Source organism: Petaurus breviceps, unplaced genomic scaffold, assembly GCF_028583685.1.
Source record: "Petaurus breviceps papuanus isolate PSGF00001 unplaced genomic scaffold, PetGlider_PUasm1.0 90822, whole genome shotgun sequence".
Taxonomy (NCBI): Eukaryota; Metazoa; Chordata; class Mammalia; order Diprotodontia; family Petauridae; genus Petaurus; species Petaurus breviceps.
In genome coordinates, this window is record NW_027187351.1 from 15,306,760 (window position 1) to 15,319,085 (window position 12,326).

General features: G+C 35.4%; 1 protein-coding gene across 1 annotated transcript; it reads right to left on the reverse strand.

Moving 5' to 3' along the window:
* Positions 1 to 1,630: 1,630 nt before the first annotated feature.
* LGSN (lengsin, lens protein with glutamine synthetase domain) lies at positions 1,631 to 5,818 on the reverse strand. The gene is made up of 2 exons (XM_069070753.1): positions 5,540 to 5,818; positions 1,631 to 2,830 (listed from the first exon to the last, which is right to left on the reverse strand). The coding sequence occupies exons 1-2, from the start codon at positions 5,630 to 5,632 to the stop codon at positions 1,631 to 1,633; spliced, it is 1,293 nt and encodes a 430-aa protein (XP_068926854.1). The 5' UTR covers positions 5,633 to 5,818.
* Between the last annotated feature and the right edge of the window lie 6,508 nt (positions 5,819 to 12,326).

The following is a 12,326-nucleotide window of genomic DNA, read 5'->3' on the forward strand; positions in this document are numbered from 1 at the left end:
AAGAATTACCATCTGCCATGCCTCTATATCCTCCAAACCCCGTCATCTGACCTAATGACTAGCCTAAGGACCCCCTGGGCCTTGTCACTGGCCCATTTGATGTATGATTAGGACTTCTAGGCCTTTCCATCTAGCCTGCAGCTGTACTTTCTTTGGTGGTATTTCCCTCAATTAGAGTGTGAGCTCCAGGAGAACGAGGGTTGTATCACTGTTTCTTTTTTTATCCTCAGTTCTTAGCCAGTGTTTAGCACATAGGAAGAATTTAACAAATGCTTTTCATTCATTCAGTCAGTCACTGTTACATCCATCCCCTCAAAGAAGTTTACATTCTAACACATAATTTCTAAGTTACTTTTAAAGTTCTGTAATTCTATTAATTTAAAATGGATTCTGTTGCTAAATCCAAGATGCTTTTGTTCCTCTTGATTCACTGTATTTTTGAATTTTGAAAGTTTATGATATTCTGATACAGCTGTTACTTGGTAAAAAAAAAAAAAAAGAAATGGTGGTACAAAACATGGGGCTCTTCTAGGTTTACCTGGACCTTCTTTTCACCATTTCCTTTCTTCCTCTATGCATATATATACATACATATACATATATATATAATGTACATGTATATATATTTACACATACATATATGATACTTTTATGAATTAATGTTTACTTCTCTATGTGTTGTTTATTGAATATTCTTGTCTTCTCATGTATGTATGTACTATATTTAGACCTTTAAAAGATTAAGCTATGCCATACAGAATTCAATACCTAAGGAACAATCAATAAATGTTTTTGCCTTTCTCTGACAGCACAAGGAAGTATGCGAACTTTAATTCTTTTCCCTTTAACTTTATCTTGTATTTTCAGTATGCTTGTTATTAAAGGGTTGGGTTTGTTTTTTTGTTTTACCTTTTTTCCTAACCAAACATACCATGCATTTGAATCTGTATAAAATCAAATAAAGCCATATTTAAGAAGTTACTGATCAAAGAATTATAGACTTCTAGAGCTGAGAGAGACATCAGAGGTCATCTTGTCCAGGTTCTCTCTGATGTGTTAATCCCTTCTACAACATACCTACAGCAACCATAATGGAAGAAAATAAAAAGTATTGGGATTTTTTTTTTTGGCTCTTGGTCACCCATTTTTTACCACTGATTTGTGAGAGATTATAGGATGCTATGATCAGAGTTTAGAGGTAGAAAAGATCTTGGAGGCCATGTGACCCAGCCCCACCTCCCTCATTTTACAGATGAGAAAACTTGCACCCTGGGAGCTTTAGTAACTTAGCCAGAGTATCACAAGGCTTTTTTTTTCTGGTCTCCATCAATCACCCCTACAGCAACTGTTAGTGTTTTCTCCCTCTTCTAATGATTTCATATAACAGTTTTTACTTATTTGTCCACAAACTGTGCCTTCAAAACACCACCCTCCTCCCATTAGGACCTGTATTCTTTGAAGACATTACAGTTGAAGACAATTTCTTTCTTTTGTCTCTGATTATCTTGGACCGAGCATAGGACCTTATAATATTAGTTACTTTCAAAAAACATTTACTGTATTGAATTATTGAATCTTCAGGTATTTAAGCAGTCATAATGTATTTGGAAGAAGGGAAAAGTTGTGTCTTCTAAATAAAATACTCTAGGAATTTATTTCTTTCTGACTCAGTTTCTTCATTTTCCAACTCATACTGCTTCATAGCAACAAAATAATGGATGAAGGTGTCTCCCAGAGCCTCCCGCAAACATGTATCTTCTCCAAGTGCCACTAATGCATCTTCCAGTTTTAGAGGGATTTCTGAAGGTTTTGTTTCAACAAAGTTTTCACTGTCATCTGAACCATCCAAGAAACTATTCCCACTTTGGATTCCATCCAAACCAGCAGCAATGGTAGCAGCAAGTACAAGATAAGGGTTTGCTGTGGCTGAACCCAGTTTATTTTCTATTTGAGTACCTTTCTCACCATGACACTTGATATTATAAGAACAGCTATTATCATTATATCCCCATGTTGGAGGCACGCTTTCCTTCGGTTCTTTATAATCCACAGAATAGCGCTTTCTGCAGCTGACAGCAGGTGCCATTAGGCAGCTGAGAGCAGCAGAGTGCTTTAAGAGTCCTGATAACCACTTTTTCCCAATGTCTGTGAGCTGCTGTACCCGGGAACCAGTGGAAAACAAGTTTTTCCTCCCACTGGTATCCCACAGACTATGAGTCAGAATTCCTGAATTGTAAAATCCTGTCTCAGTGAAAAAGCTGGCTAGATAATTATGCTTCTTTGCCACTTCTTTGCTACCTGTCCTGAAGGTGAAGGCATTATCTGCTGAAGTAATGCCAAATTCTGGCCAAAAAGTCACTTCCATCTGACCAGGCCCAATGGAAGAAGAGAAGCTCTCAATATTGACACCCATGTGATACATTCCATCAACAAGTTCCTGAATGAAGAGCTGGTCATGACTGCTTAATAACATTCCCATGGGAAAGGATATTGTCTTTGAATCTATGACTTCAGCAACACCATAAATGCAGAATTCATAGGTGAAGGCAGAATGCAGAGAAAAACCACTGTCCCGCAGATGGCTCAGCTGTCGTTTGGCAATGTGTCGGGGAGAGGTCAATAGAGGGTTGCCCATTATGGTAAAGGGATCACATATCACTCTTGCTGTTCTCTCAACCCATGGTAGAGGTCTAAAGGTTGATAACTCAGGGATCAGGATGATGTCACTATTAAAACTGGGTACATTCAGATGATCCACTTCACTGTCTTTAGGATTCAGAGTCAGCTCAAGATAACTTCTGGGTATGGAAATACCATGGATTGCTTTTTCCTAAATAAGAGGGAATGTTATGGAGCAGTTGGAATTAGAAAGTTGGAAGTCGAACAACAAAGAATTATGAAAGAAGTTTGCTAATGTAATAGAAAAGCTAACAGAGTTGTACACTATTACATTCTAGATTTTAAAAAATCTATCACCATGGTTTAGACACACACACACACACACACACACACACACACACACACACAAACCCCACAACGTTAAAATGGTTTTTTATGGGAATATGTTATAATACTCAAGTCTTAGTCCCCATCCTGATTCATCTGAATGTTAGGAAAGCAGTTCTAGAATCAAGACAATTACTGTCCTGGATCTGCCACTTACTACCTGCGACCCTGTACAAGTTATTATATCTCTCTGAGCATCAGTTGGCTTGTCTTTAAGATGATAAAGTTGGATTAGATGGCCTTGAGGTCCATTTCATTTCTGTATCTATGATCCTATGATTTTCATCTTTTCAAAATCACTGGGAATTTTTTTTGCACTGACTTCACATACCTGGGATTTTAAAAAATAACATTTCTAGTTAGGAACTATTTCCCTTGTCCTTAAGGGCTCAAAGACATGTCTCAAAGTATGAATGTTTCACAAGTGCCTTTTAATGGCATGCATGGTTTTGTTTATTTTATCTCAACATTACAATCAGACGAAATAATATTGATATATCATTGGATTTGAATTATCCTTAATGTTTCACTAAATTTGATTAGGGCTGATTACCTATTTGCAAGTCTATCTGCATAGATTTCCATCTATGGACTGTCATATATGAAATACTCTTATTGTTTTTGTTAGCACCTCTAATACTTAGTCTACCTTTGATTCAGCACTTTTTGAAAAGTTTAAGCTAATTGTAAAATAGAGATAGGATTTGGACGTGTAATTTCACAGGCATAATACCTCATATCCATCTCCTTATTGCCACCATCCTAGGTCAGGTTCTTACCCTATGTAACTTATTTTCTTTTTAAAAACCACTTTATTAAAATAAAAGGTATTGTGTGCAGGTACTCACTTTATCAAAGCAGATCATATATAACCTCTTAAAATTTCAGTTTTGTTGTTGTTGTTTAGTCATTTGGCCCATGTCTGACTCTGTGTGACCCTACCTAGGGTCTTCTGGCAAAGATGTCGGAGTGGTTTGCCATTTCCTCCTCTGGCTCACTTTACAGATGAGGAAACTGAGGCAAACACCATTAAGTAACTTGCCTAGGATTACAAAGCTAGTAAGTATCTGAGGCTAGATTTGGACTCAGAAAGCTGAGTCTTCCTAACTTGACACTTGGCACTATACCCACTGTGACACCAAATTTTAGTAATCTTCATGAAATGCTGTGGTCCCCCCAAAAAATCAACCTGTGGCTAGCCTTCTGGCAATATGCCTCTCCAAACTCAGTGAGACTAGTTCTCAGACAGCAGATTATGCAAAAGTCACAAGATAGGACTAAATAAGGGTTTGACAGAACCAGCTTAGACCAGCAGATGATGGTTAAATTTTCACCTCAGAAGACAGCAAATGAGGGGTTGATTTATTATGTTGTTGACTATCTAAATTTAAGAATGCAGATTAAATTTAACAGTGCATTGTGTGAAAATTATTTTCAGACAGTGGTTGTTAAACATTTACAAGGACACCCCTGGGAACATACAGCAATAAGATACTGGGATAAGGATCACAGGATCGTAGCAGCATAGGCTTAGAGCTGGAAAGTACCTCCGATCATCCAGTTCAAACCCTTTATTTTACAGAACCAAAGAGAGTAAATGATTTTCTTCAAGCATCACACAAGTATTAAGGGGCAAGGTTGGATTTGAATTTAGATCTTCTGACAATAGATATAGTGCCCTTTCTACTGAATTAGGCTTTATTGAAGATCCTTTATCAACAATTAACATTAAATTTATTACAACCTATTTTCCATTAGCCCAAATCAGACCCTTTGTACAAATAACAATTATACATTATAGTGATATCCTACAAGATAAGAAAAAAGTCTAATTGAACATCAGAAATATTTAACTATTATACTTGATCAGAGATTGCTGTACAATATAGTTGAGGGGAGGAAAGAAGGAGGAGGGTTTGCTTTGCAGTCTGATTAACATTGTTACTTCTTCAGCAAAATCAAAAGGATATGGCAGAAACCATATTCCAACTTAATCTCAATACCATTTTGGGGGCTGGAAGTGCAGGGAATGTACAAATATTTGTTTCTTAGAATCTAATGTCTCCAAATATTTTTAATGTCATCCTGAAACTAATACATTTTCTAATCATAATTAGTAGCTATAAGGGGATACTTTTATTTTTCAAAAAGTTTATCTCATCACTCATATTTCTTCCAGTATTTGCTCTTGGGTCTCCTCTTGTAATTTACTCATATCAAATAAAATATAATCTTCATGAATGTGGTGAGCTAGGAAAGCTAATTATGTAGAGAGAAATTATTCAAGGCAAAAGAACTAAAATTCCCATCCTAATATATGTTGTACTTCTGCCAGGCTGAAGAAGAGGCATTCTAAATTGAGGGGATATATTTAGATCCTGGGGAGACATTTGTGAGCTTGGGAAAAGGCTGAGGAGAGAAATTGAGTAAATGTTGGAATTCAAGCTTAAATTGTTTTAGATATTCCAAGAAATACATAATTGTGATTTATCTACTAATGGTCATAAAATTGTAACTTGAATATTAAACTTACTGGAAAAAAGCGAGCTGGAATGCTCTTGGATCTGGACACTCCATGCAGATCCGTTGCTTCAAATCTGACAAAATGTATATTGTCTCTGGCCATCTCTTGTTTAATGTGCTCCACTCTGGAGAACAAGGGAAGTGGGATATGAAATCTAGGGTTGTTGGTATCATGATCCTTGGTACCACCTGTTAAAAAATATATATATAGTTCAAGTTATCAAGTGATAAAAGATTTTCTCTGTGAATAACTTTAGTGTGGAGAATGAGGGACCTGAGAGCAACATAAATGCAGTCATTAGGCCCATTATATTCTCAGACATTCAGAAGATAGCTATTGAATGTGGATTCATTATTTCATTTCCCTATAATCAGAGGCCTTCTTTCTTGCCCCCATGTACCCATATATCTTCCCTACCGTGCTATCTCAGAGCATTCTAAGAGGTTTTTTATCACTGCTGTCTTGTTGGGAGTTAACACTATTTGCATAAGTGTATACCATTACCATATGTGGTGCTTACAGAAATGCCCTTGTTTATGTAAATGAGAATAAATTTACATAAATATACAACCTTGACACCTTGCATGTCTCCATTATGATGAAAATCTTTTAAAAGATTGTGAGCTTCCTTCAAGACCTGAGAAGAGCCTACTAAAAGTTTGTAAGGGCTTAAGAATGAAGTTGGGTTTGTTTCTTTTTCTTTAGTGAGATCATACCCATCAAAGCCTTCTTTTACCTTCTATATATATAATATCAAAAGTACTTTAAACAGGAAAATGATTTTAAGAAGGAGGAGTATTTATTTACTAGATAATACCTGCCACCCAAAAAAACAAAAACCCTCAAAAGAAGGAAATGAACGGCAAATTTATAGCAGTTAAGGCTGAATCCTTAAGATAAGATAGAAATACTACCCCCAGGCAAAAGCCCCTTGATCAAATATCAGAGATACCAGAAAAAAATCAGAAACCTTATTTAAAGGTCTGACTCACTTTCCACAACTGAAGTCCAGAGTCTAGTCGGTGCACCAAGCATAGCCAGTGCAAACAACCTCACAGTGTTGTTTCTCAGGTTCCTTGCCCTGGGTATCCTTGTCCAGTTCCTTCACAGCAATGACTCAATTTGAACATTTTCACATCCCACAGCCAATGAAGGACAAGGAGTATAACGGAGGGAGTGGGAACCAAAGACATGGTCACCCAAAATTGACTAGAGAGGAAGGAGCTTTCATGATCAAAGAAAAAGGGGCCTACAAATCTATCTTTATTCATTCCTTACCCATGGAATTTACTCTGGGCAGGGAAAGAACTGAACCCCCACACCATCCAAGTCTATAAGACTAAGGCCAGTCAGCCTTGGGTATCTATGAAGGAAAAAAGTACATGCAAGAGGGGAAGGAATCAAAAAGGGGGAGGATAACTAGAAACAAGCTGCTAAGAATATAAGTAAAAGACTGAAAATAAAAATACCAAGAGAAAAAAAAAAGTCAAATATAAGCTTAGTATTCAAACAAATTAACAGTAAGATTGTTTTCAGTAAAAAAAAATGAGTAAAAATGAAAAACAGACCTTAACACACTGAAAAAGTATAATACTGTAATGGAAAATGAACCAAAAATCCTCCACTGAAAAAAGGGACTCTATGGAGGTAAAGGAACAATAGCATAGAACTCCAAAACATTTCAAAAAAGAAATAATACTTTTAAAATACAGTAAGATGGATATTAGATTGGTAATCAGATGTCTCAAAGCTGAATTACTGAATATAAACAACAAAGTAAATAACCTATAAAACATAACTGCAAAGGTTTCCTAAGTACCGAAGGCACTAAAAAAAGGAGAATTGCAGATCTGGAAATTTAAAATATTAAAATGGAAGCAAAATTGGCACAAGAGAAGCAAAAGGCAACAATTTTTTAAAATTCTTTGTTCCCCAAAGCAATTGACTATGAAGACAATATACATAGAACTAAAAGAGTAAATATCAAAATTTGAATATTATGCTATAGGAAACAATATAAGAAAACAACCTAGGACTTTTAAATACAGATGACAAAGTATTGATTAACTGAATCCACAAATTTCTACCAAAGAAAAACCTCACAGTTGATACTCCAAGGTATGAAATGGTCAAATTTCAAAACTAAAATTCCAAAATAGCAACATTTTCAAGACCTTGGGCTATTAAAGAATTTCATTTCAAGCAGCCCATTATAATTCCTCAACCACAAAAAGTTAGAATAAAGAAGTCAACAGAATAGTTAAAAAAAGTAAAAGACTTCAAGACATAGCCCCAAAATAGTATACCCTAACCATCTTTGGGGAAAAAATGGACCTTTGAAATAAGAAAGCCATTGGAGAAAATCACTTAAAAAAATAGAACAACAATAAAAAAGGAAAATGAATTTAGGAAAGGAAAATGAACTTACAAAATCAAGAGAGACAGAACCAGAGAGGTGGAGTAAAAGAAAAAGACTTATTATAATGCCAATACCCTTTGACCCAGAAATCCTGCTGCTACATCTCTAACTCCAAGGAGGTCAAAAGAAAAATATTCATTTAAGTTCTTTTCATGGTAGCAAAAAACTGTAAATAAAGGAAGCATCCATTTAATTAGCCCACAAAATTAATGTAATGGGAGTTTATTATTATAAAAAAGAATAAGCATGAGGAATTTAGAGAAACAAGATGTGACCAAGATCTGCCATTTACTACCTGAATACCCTTAGGCAAGTTATTTAACCTCTCTATGCCTCAGTTATCTCACCTATAAAATGAGGAAGTTAAACTAGATGATTTCTTTGTTCCCTTCCAGTTCTTAATCTATGTCTTATGACTTTCAAAAATTAATGAAGAGTGAAGTAAACAGAACTAGAAAAATTATATACACAATAACTTTTGTTGTTGTTCTTAGTCATTTTCAGTCATGTCCTACTCTTCATGACCCCATTTGGGGTTTCCTTGGCAAAGAAAATGAAGTAGTTTGCCATTTCTTTCTCCAATTCATCTTGCAGATGAGAAACTTGAGGCAAACAGGGTTAAGTGACTTACTCAGCATCCCACAGCTAGTAAGTTTCTCAGGCCAGATTTAAACTAAGGAAGGTGAGTGTTCCTGACTTCAAAGCCCAGCATTCTTTCCACTGTACTACCTAGCTGACTACCATTATCATATTGGTGCTTACAGAAATGCCCTTGTTTATGTAAATGAGAACAAATTTACATAAATACACAACCCTGATACCTTGCATGTCTCTATTTTGATGAATATCTTTTAAAAGATTATGGAGGCACTAAGTGGCCCAGTAAATAGTGCACCCTGGAGTCAGGAGGACCTGAGTTCAAATTTGACCTCAGATACTTAACCTTTCTAGCTGTGTGACCTTGGGAAAATCATTTAACCCCAATTGCCCTGCGTTCCCCTCTTCAAAAAGGAAACAACAAAAAAGATTGTGAGCTTCTTTCAAAACTAAAACAAAATAAAACTGAATTCTGTGTTTATAAGGATTAATCTTGGCCCTGGAAAAGAGAGAGGAAATGCACTTTTCACTTTTAATTTTAAAAACAGGGAATTATGAGTATGAAATATTGTATAATTTGTCAAATATAGTCAATTGTGTTGGCTGTTTGGCTTAATTTTTTTTTCTCTTCTGTGGTTTGTGGAAAATTGGGTAGAGGAATAAGAGGCTAATTTCAAAAATAACTGGTATAAAGATAAAAGGCATGAATACATTTTTTGTAATTTTTAAGTAGGTTAACGAATGTGATTTCAGAAAGGAAATACTATAAAATAAAAATAAAGAATAATTCATTTTAAAATAATAAATGTAAATAAAGCAGTTCCTTGAGAATGATTATTAATAAATATGCTATAAATCAGTTGTAAAAACAAAATTATTTCAAAATCAGAATCAAATAATCTGAGCCATCTAGTTTAAACCATAGCTGAACAAAAAAATCCTTCTACACTATACATAACAAGTAGTCATCTAGCCTTTGATTGAAAGCCTCTATTAAAGAAACCTGTAATATATAGAATGATTTTACATATATACATATTTGTGTCTAATGGTAGTCATCTCTAGGGTGAGGGGGTAGGGAGCAAAAAGGGAAAAAATATAATAACTTTATTGCATATTTAAAATGAATAGCAAGTTGTTTATAACAGATTTGCAATTTCATATGGTATCATCTTTTTTACTATATTATCATATGGAAGTGTTTGCTTTATTGCATAAATTAAAGATAAAAACATTTTAAATTTAAAAAAGAAAAATGATCTCTTCAAAGGTAACCCTTTCCATTCTCTGCCAGCCCTGATCCAGAGCAAATTTTTCCTTATACTAGGCTGAAATTTGTCTCTTGGGAGCTTGCACCTATTTCTCCTAGTTGTATCTTTTAGGGTCCAATCCCTTTTCCACAGCATAGTGGAATATTTAAAGATAATTATCATATTGTACTTAAGTCTTCTTTTTTCCAGGCCAAACATCCTCATTTCTTTCAACTGATCCTCATGTGGCCAATCTGTAGATGATTCTCTATCTTGCTTGGCCTCCTCTAGGTCTATAGGGTTAATCTTGTCCAACCCCTGATTTTGCAGATGGGGAAAACAAGCTTCAAATGTGTTAAATATATTGTCCGTGATCATATAGCTAATAGTAATACAACCACTATTTACTAGTCAAGAATTCTTTTAAAATATAAACATACATTTCTTCAATGGTTCATTATCTTTAATATACCTGTGATCCCATTAATTTTGGTAGTCTCTCCAGATAGTGCAAACTGTAACCTGTCCATGACTTCTCAACCTGTGTGACTCTTGTCCATACCACTTAATAAATCAACCATAGGTCGTCTACTCAACATTCTGAGTCTCTTCCTCTAGATCTCTTGACATTATATGAGTACAAATGTAACATTAGGACTGTCCTTGTGCTTACTACATGAACTATGTGCTTTTCAGATAATACATTTCTTTGATGGCAGGGAAGGGAATGGAAAAGTATTAAGCACCTACTATGTGTCAGGTACTATACCAAACTCTTTACAGATATTATCTCCTTTGATCCTCACAGTAAACCTGAGAGACAAGTGCAATTATTATCCCCATTTTTCAGTTGAGGAAACTGAAGCAGACAGAAGTTAAGCAACTTGCCCAGGAACATTCATCGTTGAATGTTTCAGTCATGTCCCTCTCTACATAACCCCATTTGGAATTGTTTTTGGCAAAGAAAAAAAAAGAGTAGTTGGCCATTTCCTTCTCTAGCTCTTTTTATAGATGAAGAACTGGGGTAAACAAGGTTAAGGGAATTGCCCAGGGTCATACAGCTAGTAAATAAATGTCTGAGGCCAGATTTTAAGTCAGGTCCTCCTGACTCCAGGGCCAGTGCTCTAGATATGAACCATTGAACCACCCAGCTTCCAAGGATCATACATTTAGTAAGTATCTGAGGGAGGATTTGACTTCTAGGTATTCTGACTCCTGGCCTAGCACTCTAGCCACTGTACTACCTAGTTGATAGTATATTTTACAATGCTTTGTACATACAATTCATCAATTGTAATGTGCTGTAATAGGCATGCTATTTATACCCATTATTCATTAAATGTAGTAAATACTAATTAAACACCATTGAAGGAACCACGTGAGCTTCTAGTGATATATAGACAAAAATAAAATAGTATTTGTTCTCAAGGCCTATATTCTCTTGGAAAGATAAAACATGTACAAATAAGTAAAGTACACAGAAAATAATTTCAAGAGGAAGAGAATCCCAATAACTGGGGACTGGGGGGGGGGGGGGGAGCAAAGGGAAGCAGTGTACAAATCAAGAAAAGCATTATTTAGGAAGATGCAGCTGATCTGTGCTTTGAAGAAAATTAGGGACAAAAGAACAAGCATCATGTATGAAAAAGAGCTAGTTGACCAGTATGGCTAAACTATAGAGATTAGGGAGGGTAATAATGTGTAACTGCAGTTGTCCCTTCCACATTGTAACTTTCCCCATCAATATATTCATTCCCCACCAACATATACATTCAATATATCACTGGTTAACATATGATTTATTTTCTGCTAGTTTTACAGAAGCCGCAGATGACACATGAAGGCCAGGAGACAACACAAAAAGTTTAGAAACTAAAAAATGCATAAAATATATGTATACTATTATATAATATCAACATATTTTATCTTTCAGCATCATAATAATTTAGAAGGGAGGGCCAAAAAATTTCATCTTGATTTTCCAGATCATGGAGACACCTCATCCCTAACCCCAATGATGTGGAAAGTATTGAAAAAGTAGGAAAGGGCCAAATTTTGAAGAGTAGTAAATACCAGATAAAGGAATCAATACTTGATTCTTAAGGCAACAGGGAGTGAATGCAGTTTATTGAGTGTAGGAGGTAACGATGTCAGACCTCTGCTTCAGAAAAATCATTTTATTAGCTATGTAGAGGATGAATTAGCAAGGGAGACTTGAAGAAGACAGAAAAAGTAGGAGTTCATTGCAATTATTTGGGCAAGAGGTGATAAGGGCCTGAACTAAAGTAGTGACTGTGGGAGTCTGAAGAAGGTAAACTAAAAGGTAAAATAACAGAGATATTGAAAAGATAGAAATTACAAGATTAGATTTATGGTGTATGGGAAAGTAGATAAACCAGGATGACTGGGAAAATGGTACTGCCCTCAACATAAATAGGAAAGGTCAAGAGAAGGGTGGGAATAGTAGGTGGGTTAGAAAATGAGTTCTGTTTGGGATATATTGAATTAGAGATGCCTATAGAACATTGTC